This window comes from Ictidomys tridecemlineatus, chromosome X (genome assembly GCF_052094955.1).
Source record: "Ictidomys tridecemlineatus isolate mIctTri1 chromosome X, mIctTri1.hap1, whole genome shotgun sequence".
In the NCBI taxonomy this organism is placed as follows: domain Eukaryota; kingdom Metazoa; phylum Chordata; class Mammalia; order Rodentia; family Sciuridae; genus Ictidomys; species Ictidomys tridecemlineatus.
In genome coordinates this window covers 107897217-107919307 of record NC_135493.1, presented here as the reverse complement: position 1 = coordinate 107919307, position 22091 = coordinate 107897217, and the positions used below count along the sequence as shown (strand labels likewise).

The window sequence follows — 22091 nt, the reverse complement described above, 5'->3', positions numbered from 1 at the left end:
ATAAGTCAAGCAAGCTAATTTTGAGCTGAGTATAACATTTTGCTGCTACGCCATGTTATGTTCTCAAAGAATAACTAGGAAACAAGGTATTTGGTGATGGTTAGAATAGAATATCATTATAAGTAAATTTATAAGTGTACACATTTAAGTGCATAACAGGTCAAATTCAGTCCCCTAAAACATTCCAGATATTTCATTTTATACACGTATAATATTAGCTTTTATAAAGGAGTTCTAATAAATAGGGTCAGATATAATTTTATATGCCAACTGACTTTTTTCCTCTATAGAAAAACCAAAAGTTACCTGTACCTTCTCTATTTATCAGAACACCTCTTTATCTTTGATTTCATGTAATTGTAACCTTACAGCATGGGCCCTGTTCGGGGAGGCTCAGAACTAGAGCACAATCCTGAGGAGTCCAGACATTAGTGTCTATTGGGGTCAGACCCCAGAGCCACCAGCAAGATCTGATCTTAAACTATAGTCTTTCCTTTGCCCATGTCATGCCCTGCTTAGGCATATGCAGTCTTCTAAAGTTTTTATCAGAGGTAGGGCCAGTTATAGCCATAGCACTTGCCTTGCCTTTCCGTACATTCTGAAAGCTTAGCATTCACTTATATCAGTTATCAGGCTAGCTTCATAGCCACTGGCTTTGTACTCAAACTCCTAGTTCAGAATCCGTGTCTAGGTTTTTTTGTTTGTTTGTTTGTTTTTTTATCAGCTCTGTGACTTGGGCTAGTTATTGAGCTTTTCCAAGCCATGGTTTCCTAACCTACACAATGATGATTATAAAGTATCTGCCCCGTAAGGTCATAGTGAGGACTGTATGGGATAATACACTTAAAATCATTAGAAAACACATAGAGAGTGTGTTATAAGTGTTCATTGTTCCAGTCAGAGACAAAGTGAATAGACATAGCTTGGCAGTGTTCCTTTGAGTGCTTACAACTCCCAAAGATTCAGACCTGGGCTGGCGCCTTGCTGCCCCCAACTTTCTGAGGTGTCCTTCTAGAAACTTTCTTCTTGCTGCCTTCAAGGCCCAACACTCGGTATCATGTCTGACCTAATAGGTGCTTAGCAATTTGTCTTAAATTCACAATGTTCTGAAAGGTGGTTGATAACAAGTGACTCTCCCAGTTCACCCAGGTCACATATAGCAGCATCAGGACTGAGACCAGACTTGGGGATAACAGTCTAAAGTTCTTCCCATAATATCTGTGAAGACAGCTGGTTATGATTACCAACTATCCCCTATCTTCAACTGTGGTCACTTACAAAAGGATGGATCAAGAACCCTGGGCATTAGCATTACAAGTTAGGCTAAATCACAAGGCTAGCTGGGGAGTGAGTTCAGAAGGCTAATTATAACCACCCAGCAATGTATTGGTCCAGCCATCGAAGGGAAGTGCATGTGTTGAACCTGGGATTTCAGCAACTCCTGATATAGTTTGCCTCTGAAGGGAAAATTGGAGGCTTTTTGAAATGCTGAGAAAATACTATGGGAGTTGTCAAATATCTGAAAACAAGTGGGTAAAAACAGAAAACTCCTTGTACCAAAACAGTAGAATTCCTTTCTTCAGTTTGATTTCTCTAACCTTGTGTATTTAGGAAAAACTCAACTTCGGGTCTAACTCCAGTCATCTAGAGCTACTGTTTTGTAGTAAAGTAAGAAATTGAACCAGAACAGATTTCATTTAACCTTTCAGAAGTGAGATTTTCACACCATTGACCTTCTTGACTTCAAGGAGCAAAGCGGAACTATCAGTTCTCTGCTGCACATGTCAACGAGAGAAAGGAGGAGAGTGCCCTAGGCGATGGCTGTCTTTCATATTTGGTTTGCCCTGAGAGTGTACATTATGGTTCATGTGTGGAAATTGGCCCTTTGCAGAGTTGCCAATATGAATTTCTAGATGATCCTGTCTAGCTTAGTCTTGCATTAAATGGAATATTTCTCTTTGGGAGTGAATTAATTGAGCTGCCTTTCCAAGGCACCATAGAGAAATTTTCAGTGCATAGATTCAAAAAATAATACCACTGATAAAAATTAGAGCACCTGGTCTTTTTCAAATGATGAGTTGGTTTGTTTTGTGCTTGGCATAATTCAGGGGTAAATTTACCATATATTCTTACCAACACCTGTAGTATGTTGACCTTAGTTTGCTTTTGAAAATCAATGTGTAACTTTTTTTAAAAAATATTTTGTTTTAGTTGTAGTTGGACATAGTACCTTTATTTTATTTTTATGTGGTTCTGAGGATCGAACCCAGCACCCTGCAAATGCTAGGCAAGCACTCTACCACTGAGCCACAACCCCACAGCCCTGCAATGAGTAACTTTTTATCCTGGTTTAAAGCTTATTTGATTCTTGGCATTCCCTCCAATTTGATTTTGGTTTGGTTTTTTTTAATGTGCTTCAGCATATGATTCTTAGGGTGTGTGATTATCCGAATATACCATGCATCTTATTTCCTGAAAGGTCCCAAGCCTTATTCAGGCTGCATAGATACTCATCTTTCCTTGGCTGTTTGAGGAGCCTCTGTTGCTGCTGGAGGCCTAGATGATTTGTTTGTCTAGATCTTAAGAGCCCAGCCTGTCAGGGTCGCAGTCTTCATCCACAAAGAAAAATCTGTTGAAAAATCTTGGCAAAAAGTTCCTGGAAAAAAACAAGACTGCCCAGGATTTACGTCTATATGTATACTAAGGATTTAGAAACCACATAGGTGAAGTTACAGGTAATAGTACAAGTTCCCTCAACCACAACTTGCCATCTAGTGATATTTAAGAACAGTTATTCCAGGAATTGGTTGACAAAGAAAGATCAAAGGAGAGCTCAGAGTCGAGAGACGTATTTAAGATTTTCCAGCAAAATGGATTCTCTTGCTGATGAGTATGTGTAATAGTATGGCACTGTGGTTCTCAAACTTGTTGGTCTGTGGGACTCCTGTACACTCTTTTTTAAAATAATTTTTTTAGTTGTAGATGGACACATTTATTTATTTATTTATTTATTTTCATTTACTTACTTACTTACTTATTTATTTATTTATTTATTTACAGTGATGTGGATCAAACCCAGTGCCTCACACATGCTAGGCCAGCCCTCCTGAATACTTTTAAATTACTGAACATTCTGAAAAGTTTCATTCATGTGGGTTATAACTATTATTAACATTTTATTATAAATTAAAACTGAGTAACAAAATGTTAACCCATTTGTAAGTAACAATAAAACTGATAATATAAAGCAAAATAATATAATAAGGACAGTGACATTGTTTTAAATTTTTGCAAGTCTCTTTCATGTCTGGCTTAGAAGATAGCTGGATTCTCATATCTGCTTCTGCGTCCCATCTATTATGATCTATTGTTTAAGTAGAAACTTGTGAAGAAAATTTTCTTCACATAGTTGTGTAGCTTCATTTGCCAATACTCATTTTTTAGTTATTACATCAAATTTTCTAATGAGGTGGTTTCTTAAAGGTTATTTGCAATGCAGAATCTGAAACTATAATATTTTTGTGCCCTGGTACATTAAAATCCATTGGTCTGTCTTGCGCTTTGAGGAGATTATTTACCTGTGCATGATTATATAACAGTATGCATTAGTCATTTAGAAAATATCAGTTCACTGACTTAGGAAGATTTTCCAAATGTTAACGCATTTTATTACACAATTTTTTCAAAATCATATTCATATTATCATAAGTCTCATCAGAAAAATCTTTAAATATTGGATAACTGTTGCACTTATTGTGGTGTATGCAAATATTCCAGTGAAAACTTCTAGAAAGCTGGAATTTTATCGTTGGTAACATATTGTTGATTTTTCTTGAAATGATAAGTTTAGTTGGTTTGTTTTTGAGAAAATGTATGCCATACACCAGGGTCTGAATAAACAAACCATAGTTTGTCTATTAGTTATTCTTTCAGGTAAAAATGGTGTTCTTTGAACAAAGTGGTTCAATTAGCTTCCAACTTAGTTGCACAAGTGCTTTTTCTGGAGACAACTACTGTATCTCAGCAAGTGTTAATGCAGAGATATATATTTAGAGGTTGAATTTAATAAAATTTTACTCTCATTAAGGGCATTCTTAGGTAAAACTGGCTTAGTTATTTGTTATTGTGAGTGCCTGGTGGTGAGGAATACAATCACTGATAGTACAGTTTGGGGCCACTGTCTTGATTGATGCCAGTATGCCAGAAATTTTACTCATCATTGATTTTTTCACCATCAATGCAAATGTTGATATAGCAAAAAAGGCCAGTATATTTCTAGTAATATTCTGAAAATAGTTGTAACTTTGTAGACTCCCAGAAACTTCTTTCAGCCCTAGAAATTTATCCTAAGGAAGTGTACCCCAAAATTCATGTGTAAGAATATATTGATGAATAGCATATAATAGTGAAAAGTTGGATATAACTTAAATATTTAAGAGTAGGTGATTGTTAAATTATGATACATCAGTGGAATAGTACAATAAGCAGTCAATTGAAACAATATTTTCTGAGCAGAAACACAGGAAAATGTTGAGAAAGGGAAGAACAGATTAGTGCATAAGGAATGATTCAGTTATGTGATAAAAATACCATGCATATACCATGTATCCAAAGAAATAATTAGAAAAAAAACCACATTGTTGTTAGTGATTATCTTGGATTGTAGAAATATGGGTGGTTTAAATTTTTGTCTTTATATTTCTGTCATCTTAAGTGTTCTACAATGAGCATATTTTATTGTTTTAAGTGAGGGGTTCTGGTTGCATTTTGAAATTTTATTTTACTCACAGTAGAATTTAATCTGGTGTCCATTTCTGTGAGTGTTGACAAATGCATAAAATTATGTGACTACTGCCACAGGATACAAAATTATATTATACTTTCTGAAAGGTCTACCATCTGCCACCATACTGAATAGCCTGCCAATCCCAGAGATGTGCAGAATGAAATTTTGTCACCTATATGTTTCTTTGCTTGGCAAGGAGTGGGTATGTAATTTGATCTTTGAATATAAAATGAAACTCTGAGGACAATCCCCCTAAAAAAAAAAAGTCTGCAGAAAATCCTAACATTCCCATTGGAGTTTAGTCATGAGATATTTTAGCTCTGTGGATTTGGGAAAGAAAACCAAGTCATATCTTCAACTCATTATTTTCTTTTAATGGATCATGAAGCCAAAGAACCCCAATAATACAAGCAGCTTTCCATCACTCAAGTAATTATATTCACTACTCCTGCTTTCTAGAAATTAGACCTAGGTATTAAGTCATTTAAGAGGATAATTTAACTTTACTATGTTCAAATGTGCATCCATTTTAATCAACCCATGTCTGTAGCAGAATTTGTTCTTTAACCAACTCTAGCATGTATATAGATAGATTCATGCACCCACCACCAAAACCACTGTACAAAACAGTTCTATCACACTAAGAATTCCCTCCTGCTATGCATTTATACTCTCACCATTCTTCCCACTCTTACTGTCAACTGTGAACTTTTCTCATCACTAGAGATTTGTCCTTTTGAGAACATCATATAAATGAAATCATACAGCATTCAGCCTTTCAGACTATCTTCTTTTCACGCAGTTCATTCCTTTTATTGCTGAGTATTATTCTATTGTGTGGATATATTAGTTTGTTTGACCCATTTACCCAGTGAAGGATATTTGGTTTGTGTCCATTTAGGGGCAATTATGGATTCAGCTGCTATAAATGCTTTGTGTAGAGGTTTTTATTTTCATTTCTGTAGAATAAATATACCAAGGAGTACGATTGCTGCCTCATATGGTAAGTGTATATTTAATTATTTAAGGCATTGTTAAACTATTCTTCAGAATGGTGGTACCACATTTCTTTCCCATTAATAGTATATGAAGAGTTCCAATTAATTACTGGGCATCCTCACTGGTACTTGGTGTTACTTGTTTTGGCTCTTTGAATAGGTGTTGAGTGGTATATCATTGTGGTTTTAATTTGCATTTTTCTAATGGCTAGTGAGATTGAACATTTTTTATATGCTTACTTTCCATCCTTATATCTTTTTTACTGAAGAGTACCAAATTTTACCCCATCATTTAATTTGGATTTTTTTTTTTTTACTATTGAGCTATGAGAATTATTTATTCTAGTTACAAGTCCTTTGTTGGATAAATGATTTGCAAATATTTTCTCCCAGTCTATAATCAATCAATCTCAATCTCTCTCTCTCTCTCTCTCTCTCTCTCTCTCTCTCTCTCTCTCTCTCTCTCTCTCTCGATTATCTGAGACTGTATTATTTATCAGAAATATTTTTATTATTTCTTTTTTATTGTACTCTCTTAATAGTGTCTATCACAAAGCAGAACTTTTAGATTTTTTAAAGCATTCTTTTTTTTAACCTTTATTTATTTTTATTTTTATGTGGCACTGAACCTCACACATGCTAGGCAAGCGCTGTACCACTGAGCCACAACCCCAGCCCAAAACTTTTTAATTTTGATCAAGTTCAATGTATCACTTTGTTTTGTGGATTGTACTTTTGGTCTCATGTTGAAGAACTCCAATTTTATATCTAGATCTATGATCCGTTTTGAGTTAGATTTTATATAAGGCTTAGGACAAGATTCAGTTTTTCCCTTTAGTCTATTATGTATGTTCAGTCGATCCAATGACACTTATTGAAAAGACTGTCCTTCCTCCATTGATCTCTGTGTCAATCCATGTGCCAATACCACAGTTTTGATACTGTTGCATTTTAGTAAGTCTTCTGTTATGTGATTCCTCTTCCTCCTCCATGTTTTTTTCAGAAATGTTTTAGCTATTCTATTTCCACATAATTTTTAGAGTCATCTTGTTTTCATCAATGAAAACATCCTCTAGGATTTTTACTGGAATTGTATTAAGTCTGTATCATTTGGGGGAGAATTGTCATCTTTTTTATGTCAAGTCTTCCAGTCTGTGAACATTGTCTCTTCATTTACTTAGGTCTTCTTTGATATCTTTCATTAACGTTTATGTTAGTTTTCAGCATGTAACTTTTTTTTACATTTTTCTTAAATTGATAACCAAGTTCCTCCCCAAACAATTCCTTAGTTATGTTTCATTTGAAAATTGAATTTCCACTTGTATTCTCTAGTACATAGAATTACAGTTATATAACTTTTCAGTCTGGTATTTCTATAGTTCTGAGAGTTACAGGGTTCTTAAGAACTGAAAATCCATAAGATGTTGAAAATAACCTACATAAATGCATTATAAATATGCAGTCCTTAAAATTTATTTTGCAGATGGTATTTATTGGCCCAAATGTTTTGACCACATAATACTACCAAGTGTTAGAAAAAAATCAATTTATAGGTATAATGTTATTTTTGCAAAACTCATACATTTACATAAATATATGTGTATATATACTTAGAGGAATTTCTAAAAGGATGTTTGACATGGCACAAATCCTGTCTGAGTGGTGAAAGTTTTATGTGATTTTAAATTTTTTCCACATTGCTTTTCTCTATCTGAATATTTCACAATAGACATGTATTGCTTTTATGAAAACAAAAACGTTGCTTAAAAAAGAAAGCAAAACAGTGAATTGTGATATTGTTCTTACTAATGAACAAGGATAACAGACACAAGTCCTATTTAGGCAGTAAGGACTTGCATGCTAGAAATCTTGATACTGTCCCAAATATTTATGATTCTAAAATTTTACACGGGAAAAAAAACCAAAGGAGCATGTCAAGACATGTAGAACATTCTACAAATGCCACACTTAGAATTTCTTTTCACTCCAGCATTTTTTAAATCATAACCTTTTCTGTTCACTAGGCTAAGAGAGTGGATCTCCACATTGGCTGTTCATTAGAATCACTGAGGCAGGTGTTTCTAAAGAGTTATCTGATGACTTAGCCTTCTCTGGAACATGAGATTAGAATTTCTGGGGGTGGGAACAGGGTATTCATATTTTTAAAAGTTCTTCCTTGTGATTACTAAACCTTTCAAAAAGTACATATTGAACCACTGATTACTTGAAAAGTGATTTCCTTTGGTTACATATGAGACTGAAAATAAAAAGTATGTATGCTTTCATACCTATATCATGTTTATTATGTACTTATAAATGAGAAGGGGAGTAAATTTCCACAACAAACTGATTTATTTTGTGACCAAAAATAATTTTGTGAAAGCGTAAAATACATTGCATCATTTTAGTATTTCCACATTTTTAGTAGGAATTTACCATCCTTATTAAGCCTTCTGATGTATTGCTGACAGTTGACTAATGGCAGATAATTAGGATTGCTCAACCTTATGTCTTCTCTGTTGTGGATATAATTTATAAACCTAAGTGAGGAGTATTTGTGTATAGAAATGTCATCTTCTCTTTATCTTTTCTAGAACTCCCATGTGATGATGTCATTACATTATCTGATCCTGCATATGTTGAAGAGTTACGATCTTTTCAGCCTTTTAAAGTGTTTCTGAGATCTGTAATTCTGTCATCACCATCCCAAACTTGACTATGACTCATCTTAGTCTTTTTTTAAAAAATCTAGCTTCAGCTTCCCATCTTCAGGATGTGCCTAGTTTTGCCTAGCACTTGATGAGCCAGGCCCTAAAGCCAAAATTGGGCAATCCGTGGGCTACATTTTGCCTTTCTCAGTGCTCCTTGTAGGAATTAGATGACAAAAATGGGGTTTTGCAGTGGCTTGGCATAGTGGCAAATGCCTGTTATCCTAGCTACTTAGGTGGCTGAGACAGGAGGATCATAACTAGTTAGAAGCTAGCATGGGCAATTTAGTAACACCCTGACTCAAGATAAAAAGAGCTAGGGATATACCTCAGTGGTAGAGCATGTACTTGCCTAGCATGTGCAGGTCCCTGGATTCCATCTCCAACACCACACAAGGAAAAATGGGGCTCCACAACTTTTTCAGTTTGTAGGAACTTGAGTGAAAATATATGACTGTTCATCTTTGAAATATTTTGGGCTTTATTCGGGGTTCTTTGAAAATCTTGCAAACTAGTTTTGGGCAAACCATTAATAGGGGCTATCAGGGCTATAATAGTCAGACTGGATACTCCTCCCTATGTAGTTTATTTCCTGATATCATGTACCAAGAGCATTTAATATGCCTTCAAACAAGAGAAAATAATTTTAATATGAGAGGATTCCCCTATGTTAACATACAGTCTGTTACATAGTACACTGCCATCTTTATAGGTTTTTTTTGTTTGTTTTTATGTTTTTGCAGTGATGTGGATACTTACCACTGAGCTACATCCCTGGCCCTTTTTAAAATTAATTAATTTATTTATTTATATTTTTTAGTTGTAGATGGGCACAATACCTATATTTTATTTATTTATTTATTTATTTTATGTGGTATTAAGGATTGAACCCAGTGCCTCACACATGCTAGGTGAGCACTTTACCACTGAACCATACCCCAAGCCCCCAAATTTCTTATTTGTTTAAAATTTTTTGTACTTGGGATTGAACCCAGGAATGCTTAACTAGTGAGCCACATCCTCAGTCCTTTAAATTTTTGTTGTTGTTTGGAGATACGATCTCGATAAGTTGTTGAGGCTAGTTTTGATTTTACAATCTCCTGCCTCAGTCTCCCCAGTTGCTGGGATTGCAGATATGAGCCACTTTACTAGACTCAGCATTTTCTTACCCAATCTGTTCCTCACAATATTCTTGTATAGTATGCAGAGCAACACCCTCTAGTGTTTCTGGGATAACAGAAACCTGCACATTGCCCACACTGGATATTATGTGAATTACTCTTAGTCTCACATTGCGTTTTTCTCCATTTCCACTGCTTTAACTTAATTCTTAATCATCTCATCCTTAGCTTTATAATTGATCTCCATCACCTGGACTTTCCCCATATCAGTCTATTTTCCACACCATTTCTAGGATTATCTTCCAAATTAGGGTAGAATGTCATCTTCTTTCCACTTAAAAACCTACCCTGTAATTGCTTATTTCTTACAGATTAAAATTCGGATTCTGGGGCTGGGGTTGTGGCTCAGCGGTAGAGTGCTTGCCTAGTGCTTTCGAGGCCCTGGGTTCAATCCTCAGCACTACATAAAAATAAATAAATAAAGGTATTGTGTCCAACTATAACTAAAAATAAAATAAATATATTTTTTTAAAAATTCAGATTCTGTATTGTTGCATTAGGCCTTGAGCCAACCTCTCCACACCTTCTTTATCCTCACTATCCCCTGTAGGGATCTGCCCTGCATACCTCAAAGAGCTTGGTATTCCTCAAAGATCCCATGTGTTTTGCTATCTCTATGACTTCCCTTCCAGTATTTCCTTAGCCTTAGAACAGCACTCCACCACTCAAGATACCCCACTTTGTGAGATTCTCCTTTCTCTGAAAAACTTTCCTTACCCAACTCTCCAGACAGAATGTCTTATTTTGTTCCTTATGCTGCCAGAACCTTTGAACATACCTCTCTGACGTAAGCTACTGCTAAGCTCACCGGCTGTCTTCCTCACAGCCTGTGAGCTGCACTGTGTAGTCTTATATCTAACTTCATGTCATGTGAGCAAAGCATAGTGCCAAGCACATGGCAGATATAGGACTTGTTTACTTGCTTAAGGGAGCAACTTTTGGAACTTCCAGTAAAGCACTAGGTGTAGTATTTATGTTTAATGGAATATCCAGTTCTTATTTTTTATTGTTAATGACTCCATAGCAGTAGACAGTATTTTCTGGAATATCATCTTTAATCTCTCTTGCTAGCTAAACTTCACTTACTTTTAGGAATCTCCAAGAAGTTAAGCTTACACATTCATAATGCATATTTCACCCTAAAATATTTTTTTGCATTTCTTGCTTTCTCCTTGAACCAAACGTATTTTTATCTTTTATTTAATAGCACACTTCCTGTGTCCTAGACCATAACTAGAAAATTGGGTTCTTAGCAGTGAAGCTGGTTTTCAAATTCCTATTGGTGTATTTTCTCTCTCTCCCCCTCTCTGTCTCTGCTGGGGATTAAACCCAAGGTATTGCACATGCTACTTAAGCTCCACCAGAGTCACACCTCCCATAGTTTCCCTTAAAACTGGGTAGTCATATATTTTTCCTGTTACCATGATAACTAAATACCAGGCAGAGTTTTGAGAAGCCTGGAGCCGTGTGTGTGTGTGTGTGTGTGTGTGTGTGTGGTGTGTGTGTGTGTGTGTGTGTGTGTTTGTCTGCTTTTGCATATTTTTTCCCTAACTGTTGCATGCACATATGTACTCTTAACAGAAAGAAAAGTGATGAGGCCTAGTTGGTGTTTGCCTCCTGTCAGAGAGTTGTTATATTTATTGATCATGTGCTCAGTGGTGCTGGTGATGTTTTAGGGAAAATCAGTATAAGTAGAAAAGCGGCTGATTAGAGAATGTGAAATCCAGACTTCTGGAAGGGGCCTCAGTAAAGCTTATCATAGCCAATCTTCTCCTGACAATTAGAACACCCTTCCTGTTCCCTATGTAACTGGTGATTATAGTACACCTAATGGACTAGCAGAAGAAGATAGTTCAGCATCAAAGGGCTTATTATATAATTTTACAACCTTGATTTTAAGGAACTTCTCCATCCAAAGTGACCATTTCCCATTTTTAGATGATAACTTGAGTATATGATGTAGAATTAAATATGTTTGGGCAATAGTAATGCAGTGTCTCATTTCCATTCTAAAGTTTATAGTAGAAGCAACTCTATAAGAATACGAGTAAGTGAATGGACATGAGTTTAGATGACATTTTTCTTTATTAGACCAGCACTAAGAGTTGACAGAACAGCTATACTTTTTGCCACTTTCTTTTCTTTTTCTCTAACAGGTAGAGTGGAGTGCAATTTGCAACACTTGGAACCTTGCAAAAGACAACTAACCAAACAGATCACAAACCAAACAGAAATCACCTAGGTCACATGCTGGGGAAAGCTTTGTCTGAACAGCTTCTGTCTCCTTGGCCAGCAGTCCCTCCCCTTTCACAATTCTATGATGCTATCCCTGCACCTCCATCCCCTGTGTTTCTGTGGAGACCAGGAGTCAGGCACATAGCTTTTGTGTTTGGCTTTAACATCAAAGTTGTTTTATCATATTAAACTGCCAGGACCATATCTTCTTGACATGAGACCTTTGAAATGCCTATTACAATGCCATAGACTCCATTTTATATAAAGTAACACTCTTTAGAAGCATCTGAATTTCTATTTCTGTACTTATAGATTTGTGGATTGTAAGAACAACTCATTTTCTAAACTAATGCTTCACCTGGGTGATTTCAGGCCATCATCAAAGAAGTTAATTTCTGATGTCCATCATGATATTGGCTTTGTAGGAAGAAAAGATGGGGTGTTTAGAAAAATTAGGATTTGGTAACATCAAAATGAATCAATTGTATATTTTGGAAGTTTGGGAAAACTTTCTGTTTATTGAACTTCTAAATAAGGCACTTATGTTAATTGTTTTCTATCCAAAGAACCTACTTCAAGTCAAATTTTGACCTGTGTGAATGTTAGTATGTTTGTGAAAACGTGTTCTTTGTTTCTTTTACAATTGTGCTAAATTCCCCAAGAAAACATCATATAAAATGCATACTTGTATCTTTATGTATATTTTTATGATATTTGGTTCATTATCTAAGAGCTTAAAAGCTGATAATGCTGGCTATCCTTGAAAAAAGACTGATAATGCTGGTTATATACACACACACTTTTTTTTAAGTCAGAAATCACTTCTAAAGTAGACAATCAAAATAAGCAGTTTGAAGAGATGGATTTAAGACAGCAAAATTGTTGTATCTTCAGCTGTGTAAAAGAAGTACTGTACCTTGGACCAGAAAACGTATATTAGCGATGGTTCGGTTAGTGACTGCAAAAGCAAAATAAATAACAGTAGTGTAAAATACAGTTCCACATGACAGCATGCTTGGATAGTACTGAGTGTTCAAATTTAGGGATCAGTTAACACTAAAATATGTTCTGCTCCCTTTGCATGAAAATCCATTAATAATGAAATTTTATAGTGTCGTCAATTGATTATATCAGAAATCAGTCTGATTGGGTCTTGTTGTTTTTTGGTTTGTAAAAACATTGTCATAAACCTATCCAAAAAAGTTGCCTTATTTTTCCTCATCAAACCTTACACTGCCTTTGCCGTGTCCTTGCAGGATAAGGTCACATTGTTGTTTATTCTGAATGTGGAAGGTTGATTGGAATATCACTTTTTACTGTAAAATGTCAGTGTAATGAGATAAATGATAAACTTACATGCACAGGGATATTTCCCTCCTTATGTTAGAGTTAATCTTTAAGCAGACTCTGTACATTCAGAAAAAAGATACTGTTAAAGACCCCAGATTGCAAAAGCAGTGCCACTTCTTCTGAGAGCTTTGGGGCAATCCTGTGATGTGTAATTGCTTTTACATCAGTCACAAGAGAGACAAGAATGCGCTTTCCTTGAACTTAACAGTTTGGGCAATTTTCTATAATCCAGTAAATACAAATTGTAGCTTGATTATTCATCTACGTCTGTCAAGCAAATTTTAATGGATGAATGAATGAGTCAAATCTATGCATGGAAATATACAAATGTGCAAAATATGGGTCTAATTACCAGGCTGCTGAATTTACACAAGGTCAGGTAAACAAGGCACCAGTGTAATGATTATTAATTGTTAATAATGCCTTTGGGAAAACATTCACATTTTCCTTCTGAATACCTAACACTTTGCCTTTCTAGTCATTTTAAATTCTGAAAATTTTAGCTGGTCTGAAAAAAACAAAAACATTTTTGCCCTACTTTTATCCTTTCCCTATAATTGCTTACTAATTCCTTTAAAATAGCAGGTAAAATGTAATACATTTTTCAGGCCTCTATTGAAAATCACAGTTTAATATGATGGTGAGAGAATTAAGGGAGGTAACATACTCATATAGCAGAATGAAATAGCTGCTATCTTTTGTCTCCATTGAAGGGAAGAGCATGCCCCCCCATCCTCCACCCTCTTTTCAAATCTAGTCGACATTCTAAAACACAAAACCAAGGTGGTAATAAAGGAAAGGAAATCAAAGCAGGCTTTTTTCCCCTCTATTTACCATAGTAAGTCAACATTTGACTCTGTCTTGATATTCTATAAAATGAATGTTGGAAAAAGAATAATATCAATGAGTAGTTTCCCATCGAAATGCCCAAGGGCCGAAATAATTGAGGGAATACTTGCTGAGGTTTTTCTTAGTTCAGTAACTCTTGATCACTGTGCAGTTCTGTAGCTGTGCTATCATTAAGGGCTCTCCATGTCTGGAAGGACACCCCCCTCTCCCAGCTTTAATCCAAAAGTCATAAATTGTAGAACTAACATGTCGTCTCTGGGTCACCCAGGCGAAAACACTGTATCTGGAGAAATCTATCTTGCTGCCACTGTGCTTTGAAAATCTTTTGAATATTTTGCATTAATGGTACTGCAGCAATCTCTTGCTGGGCTGTCTTCTCATCTTCCACATTCGGAAGTATTTCTTCATAGCTAATCTAAACATTCTCTTCTCCTTTTTAGGCCTTACTTCCTACAACCACACCTGTGTTAAACATTATATGAGTACACTCACCTTTCCTTATGCTTTTTTAAGTATATGTAAATAGCATTCATATCTCCCTTTCATTTTTTGTTTTTCTGGAAGCTTTAAATCATAGTTGCCCTTTGTGGGTTAGAGTATACTGGACAGCATCTAAGCTGATTTGGGTAATTTTTTGACCTTACCTCTGAAGGTAGTATCCTACCTTACTTGATATATCACTCTAGAATATAACAATACTTTTTAAAAATCTTTGTTTATTTTTATGTGGTGCTGGGAACCGAACCCAGGGCCTCACACATGCAAGGCAAGTGCTCTACCACTGAGCCACAACCCAGCCCTAACAACAATATTTGATACACACTCATGAATGCTATAGTGGTTCAGTTAACTCTGTGTAGAATTATAGTGAAACACTGTATGCTGGCATTTGAGACAGTATATGATCTACTTGCCTTTCTTCCAGACTCTCCCATGCAACACTGTCAAATCATCCCTTTTCTCAAAATTTTTTTTGTTTTTTTTCATGACTGCCATAATTGTCCTTACCCACTTGCTATGTCTGTCTGTTTAAATTCTCATCCTTTTAAGACCCAAGTCCATCTCACTTCTAGGAAGCTTTTTGTGAACATTAAAGCTGTTGATGTTTTTTTGTTTTGTTGTGTTTTTTGCTGGGGTGGGTGGGCTCTGAATCCTTAAAAAACTTGAAATAAATAACTTTTTCTCCCAATTTCTTTAGTACAGGCTTTTTAGTTATATTCTTTTACTTGGCAATTGTTTTGTTTCCTATAAGGTTGTAGACCTTTAGAGAGCAGGAGAAAGAAGAAAGAATAATATTTTGGGGGCTGTCAAACGCTTTGCTAAGCATTGTTTACATACATGATATAATTTACTTCTTACAACAACTCTGAGATGGGTGGTATTTTTTCTATTTTTATAGATAAGGAAACTCAATCTCTTAGGAAGAAACTCAGCCAGTATTAGAAGGATAATACATTGTAGAGCTGGGATTTAAATTTGGGCCTCATATTTAAAGCCCATATACTCTTTTCAAAAAGCTTCTTCACATTAGAGAGTGACAGTTTGCATCCTAGTCTGTCTAGTTACTGGAAAGTTCAAAGAACCAAAGAAGTGTTTAATAAATGATTGCATTTATGACTAGGGAAATCTGAATTGCTTTAACTTCATTTTTTTTTTTTTTACCCCTCTGCTACTGGTAATGTGAAATAGCAATAAAATAGCCAAAGCCTTGGGAAAGGCCCTCTGCATTTTCAGAAAGGGCTAATAAGTGATAGGTTGACAATTGTACTCCAACCTTAAGACTATATACTTGAGACAGTTTTTGGTCTGTTTTTAAGCTTTTTCGTATTGATTCCAACATTCTTTGGTACTGTTAAATAGCACTCTTCTCACTATTCACATTTCATTTTAAGAAAGTAAATCTCATTTTAGTAGTATAAATAGTCTGTTTCTGTCAAAGAACTACTGAAAACTAATACATATTCTAAAAACTAAGAAATACTTTCCTTTTGCTCTGGGTGTTTACTTCAGCATTAAACTTGATTGCTCGCTAAAAAGCTATGGTCTTATTAACTTCAATTTAAGACTTAGTGCAGAGGTAAGGAAAATTTGGCATTTTTTCTCATAGGAAAAAAATGTTGTATATTAGGGTGAATGTTTGCATTTATTCAATTCTTATAATGATTAAAAATTAATCATTATAAGGTTTAAGAAGGAAGATTACCCAACCTAGATTTAAAAGAATTTGAATTTGATGAGAACAGGCAATGTGACTGAGCTCTGAGATGACAAAACTATAATCTGTTTTAGGTATCTGAGGTTTCTTCTTCTCAACTTCTGTGCATATTGATGAGTTCAGCCTATTTTGCAAACAGTTACTAATGCCATAATGCATTTTCCCATATCTTCTATCTGAATTTTTTACTATTATTGATTGAGGATTCAATTGAGAAATGTGTTTAGAACCCTGCTTTCTGTAGTAATCACAGAAGTCAGTGGGAAGACAAGAAAATTGTATTGAAAGAAATTGTGTGCGTGTTTGTGTTTCAGCATAGATTATCTCTACCAAAATAATAGCTGTCATTTTGTTCGTGCTATATTAGTGGCCTGTATCTTACCATTACTCCTTTGGCCTTAGTTTTGCTACTGACCACTGGTTATTACCATCAGCAAAAGACCTTTTAATTGTATGTGCAGATTTGAATGATTCTTGTCCTAATATCATTGTGATTTGATCCATTTCAGATTAGAGAACCTTAAGTTACCACCTCTCGCCCGGACACAACAACCCTTTAACATTCAGGGACTTTGAAACTTCACTTCTGTTTAGAATTTCATATCATGCCCATCCTGGGGGGAAAAGATGGAAAATGTATACGCTGAGCCTATAGGACTTCCTGCAGTGCTTATTAATCCTTTATGGATCATTTGAAATGTTTCTAGTTTATTTAAGCTTTGCTGCTTGTATCAGATTGTTCCTACGAAAAAAGAAAAAGTGATCATGCTTTGAATTTTTAAAAATGATCTCACTTTCAAGCAAAAGCACTTTTATGCTCCATTAAAGTTGAATTTGCCAAACTCTTACATCGCATTAACACAAGCTTTACTGGATAGATAAACGTGTTGTTCAAAGACTGACTTGAACTTTACCAAACTGCATATTAAGATTTTTATCTTTATACTTCTTATTTCTTAAATTATTTTAAAATAGACTAGTAAAATAGACTAGATTTACCCAAATGTGCTACTTTAATGACAAAATAAGTTTTCTGTATGATTTTTAAAATTAATATTGATTATAAGCTGATTATTTGAATATAAATCTAAAACAAATATTCTGGGCAATTAATTTTATCCTTTTCCATACCTTTTTATTTTGGGGTACTCACCAGCAGTATACCACTGAACTATAGCCCCCAGCCTTTTTAAGTTTTATTTTGAGATAGGGCCTTGCTAAGTTGCTGAGATTGGCCTCAAAATTGTGATCCTCCTGCCCCAGTCTCCCAAATAGCTGGGATTACAAGTGTGTCACCACTATGCTCAGCTTCATACTTTCTTGCATAGTATCAATATGTCTGTAAAACTTTTGACTTTATTTCTTAAGAATTTATACAAGTGATTTAATAATTTTGACAGTTATAATTTTTTATTCAAGTCCATTGTGTACCTTTCTTTGAAAATTCAGTATCTTCTTGATAATTTTAGTATGTTACATAATTTTTTTTTAAAAAATTATATTTTAATTGTAGGTAGACACAATATCTTTATTTATTTTTATGTGGTGCTGAGGATCGAACCTAGGGCCTCACACATGCTAGGCAAGTGCTCTACTGCTGAGCTATAATCCCAGCCCTACATAAAAATTTTTGCCCTTTTCAGTGTTGTGGGTTTTAAAGTATACATGAGATATCTTCCTTTTTTCTATGAATGATTGTGTTACACTTTTTGATTTTGTTTTATGAAGCTTTTAATTTAGGAATAATCTTTAAATATATCTTCTTTTGACCTAGAGTTACTTAGAAAGTTCTAGTCTCATTTGTACCATACTCCCTAACAGTTATAGGGACATGGTTTTGTCTTCTGAGTCTCCTTGGACTTGAGATTTGAATTTAATGTGTTTATTCTTCAGAGAGAAAATAAACTAGTTTTCTATTTGAAATGTCTTTTTGTATTTTTTAATAATGAAACCTTTACAAAGTATGTGGTTTTATTTTATCAAAAAATATACACACATGCCCTTTGTAAAGCAGTAATTTACATCAACATTTATAGTGAATTTGAAAAAATAGTTTAATGGTAACAAAAATACAATTTAATATCAAGCTAAATCTTTTTCAGCTCTCTTAGATTTTACTTTTTTAGCTGTTGAGTCACTAGGGCTTTTATTAAGAAGGAAAAAGCATTTTCAAGAAAATTTTTTTAAGGCAAACAAATTATACACACAGAGGGAAAGGAGAACCTTTTATCTGCTTTGTGGAGGGAAAAATCCAAACAGTTATATGAAATATTTAGCAAGTTATTTTAATGTTACAGCTTTCCATTTCTGAGAGATCAATGGAACCTTGTTAGTAAGAAACTGTATTAACTTTGACTTCTAATGTAAAAATCTGCACTGAATTCATTTTTCACTAATTCACTTTCTTGTCTCCTAGTGTTCCCATGACCTTTCAGAAATGTGTAGTTCATATTTTGTGCTATACAAAAGCTGCCCCTTAGGTTGCATTGAATAACACGAAGTTGAATTACGAACATAATGGCAGTTCTCTGTGGCATTTCCAGTTCAAGCTTACTTTTAGTTTGCTAAATTCATAAGTGAAATATTTCTTTTTAATGTTGTCCATGTTAGGGAAAAGGTTAAATAATGCTGGGCAAATGAGAAGAGTCGTTTTGGTTATTTAGTAGAAGGTTATGTTCTCATATTTTCATTCCTTGGTCAGGGTAGATGATGAGCTAGATTATTTTGGAGCTTTCAGACAAGAATTAAATGGAAAATATTAATGGTCAGAGGATTCTTGTATCATTGTACAATGAAACTAAGTCATTCCAGGATAAGAAATTTGGGACATGGCATTACTTCCCAAAGTTATATACTTTAAGAAGCCCTGAGAAGAGGCTAGCTAGCAACAATGTCTTTGAATTTTCTGAGAGATGTTGTTTCTGGCAAAAGCCTTGTTACCCATGAGAAAATGAGTGACGAGGATTTTTTTTTTTTATCTTCAGGCATCATCTTCTTAAAAGTATAGTTTCACTTGATATTTGTCTCTCATTAACCAACAAATCATATCTTTTGGTTATATTCCACATTTAATTAATGTCATCATAGAGTTATCTCCTGCGAAAGAACATAGATATGGTGCACTGTCTTCCATTTTCCAGGTAATATGGATCAAATCATCATTCCTGAGTTGGCTATTACTAGGCAGTGGCTCCACAGCAACCTGATGAAAATGTTTTATTAAGCATTCCCTTAAAGAAAAAATACCCACAAACACCACATTGTATATTGCAGGAAGAGAAGACACAGTTTGCATACATGCAGTTTTGAGACATTGGTCTTGCACAGTATCTTTTCATGAAAGAGACAGGGTAGGTGTTACTTGCATTACCCATGGGAACACACCCAAAGGCTTGCATGGCGAAGAGTTTGCCCAAGTGATGTAACCACTGAAACAGCAAGATGAGAGGAGAATTTGGAATTGATTCCTGCCTTTCCATTTTGCCACTGGGTTGCTTTATCTGCCTCTTGCAAAGGAGGCACGGTAAAGGGAGGCAGAGAAGGGTTTTTGGACTCCCAGGTAGCCTAGCCTGAAGGAAGCTGGAGTGTTCAGCCATCTGAAATACTCTTGGTATCAGAGAGTTTCATTCCATCTGATTAAAGTTAAAATTAAAAGAATATTTTTTCAGTCCCCATAGTATATCAGACACTGTCCTAGGCCATAGGGGCTCAGAGTGCAATGATAGGAATCTAGCCTTTGCGGTCCAAGAGGCTGACCTGTGGTTGCCCTTCTGCTGTTTCTTTCCTCCATTCTCAAACATTTTGTCCTCCTTTATGTATGAATCCTTGGACCTCTTTCTTCACCTGAAGTCATGTTTATCCTCTTGCACTACCAGTCTCCCAAATAAAAAGATCCATAACCCAAGTGTTGCAGTTGAAGCTCTTTTTAGTATAGATCCAGCATGTTGTTTGTCCTTAGTAAGCATTCATCTGAAGAAAGTGATTCATAGATCTATGTCAAAAATATGACCCTCTGGAGGGTTTTCACTTTAAAAGTTACTTAAGTATCACTTTCATAATAATGATCCTGGTATGAGCAGTCTGGATATGAGGTGAGCTAGTTGAAAGTCCTTTCTGTTCAGTTTGCCAGCTAGAGTCATCAGTATTTTGTTGACACTCTTTAAGTGTAGCAGTAGAGCAGAGAGTCTTCATCATTTCATACTTGTATATAAAATGCCTCAGGTATTTGACCACCTTGAAGCAGAGGACTTTTGTGTGTTCAATAAATGCTAGTCAGGTTTGTGGCCAGTGAGCATAATATCTCAGTCTTTCTTTCATCCTCAAAGAATTCATAAAATTCATCCTGTTACAAGTGGCTTTCCTTCCTTGATGATACTTTGAAGTCCAGCATGTAAAATGTAAATGTCTCTGCTGGCAACTAATATACAAGGCCTTCTGAGAGTGTTCCTAGGGAAGAAGAGTTGATTAGGTAAGAGACTTCTCTGTTCTTAGTAAATTAATGGCCTACTCCAGCCCCATTTTCTGCCTTCCTGAAGGAACACTCAGTGACAGTACTTATGCAGCAAAGTCAAATTCTTTAGATTTATTATATAAAACATCAAATGAGGAGCTAAAGAGAATCTTTTTCTAATAGCATTTTCTTAGCTCTCAAGTGGAATTAAAAGTAGGGCAGTGGACTAGCAAGTGGACAGGCATTCCTAAAATCATCTCAGCATCCAAGGGAGGTTTATTCAGTTTACCACAGATGGGTCTGACATGAAGATAGATTTATGGGCTAGTTATAAGATTCAGAGCAAGGCCAAGAGCACCTGGGAGGTGAAGCTGAAGAAGTTTTCTTTGAACCTGTTTCAGTAACATATGAAAACATCTCCTAAAGTGGAATATATTTTCTTCAGGGATCCTTTCCATATGCTTCTTGTGATTTAGAAATTATAGAATATGTATTAAAATCCTTAGTCAGAAAGGTAAAAGGTATTTTCAGCTTTAAAAAGGGTAGTACAATGGGCCCAATGTCAGTATGTGGCAACAAATTGTATTTTTATTTATATATATATATATATATATATATATTTAACCTTTTATCTGTCATTCTAGCACTCTACCTTAGCCTGGTTTCTATTTTTTACAACTTGATACAGTATGCCATTTAATGTCATGACTTATGCTTATGAGAACTTACTGGAATAAATACATAACCACTTACCACAGCCATGCTGTGGAAGACTTGCTAAAACAGATTGTTGGGTGCCACCTGCAGAATGTCTGATTCTAGGTCTAGGGTGAGGCCATAGAGAATTGGTATTTCCAACAAGTTCATAGGTGCTGCTTATCTAGGAACCATATTTTAAAAACCACTACACTAGACATTCATTGATGCGTACTATTCAGCAACATTTGAATGAAAACAATAGTAACTAGAAGTTCTGGCTTAAAATGATGAAATAATGAGATTTAGTTAGGAGGATGTACTTTCAATGACAGGAACATGTATACATTTTACTTACCCTAATTATAAATAAGAAATGAAGACCTATGGGAAGCCATGTGTTCATTAAAAAAAAAAATCATTTCATAAAATTAAGAGTATTCTTGTACTTGGAAGACCTTACAACTATCTAGCCTGTTATAGCACCCTTCTTTCTGAAAGAAGAGATCCCCAGAATTGAGATGTCTCCTAGGTTATATTGTTGGTTTTATTTTGTTTTGTTTTTTGATCCAGAGCTGGAGAAGTAATCAAATAATTAAGTTTAGTTAAAATAAGACCTATGT

The 22091-nt window shown here is 35.1% G+C and overlaps 1 protein-coding gene across 4 annotated transcripts in view; it reads left to right on the top strand.

Annotated features, from left to right (window-relative positions):
* Positions 1-22091, top strand: part of Pola1 (DNA polymerase alpha 1, catalytic subunit) — a 310385-nt gene that overhangs the window by 171190 nt on the left and 117104 nt on the right. The window contains exon 35 of one of the 4 annotated variants that reach the window (XM_078035014.1): positions 11830-15296. The exons of the other annotated variants lie outside the window; for them this stretch is intronic. Within the exon in view, the coding sequence (XP_077891140.1) occupies positions 11830-11880 (51 nt within the window). The 3' untranslated portion in view covers positions 11881-15296. Of the gene's footprint in view, positions 1-11829; positions 15297-22091 lie in introns of those variants that run through there. 4 annotated transcript variants of the gene reach the window in all.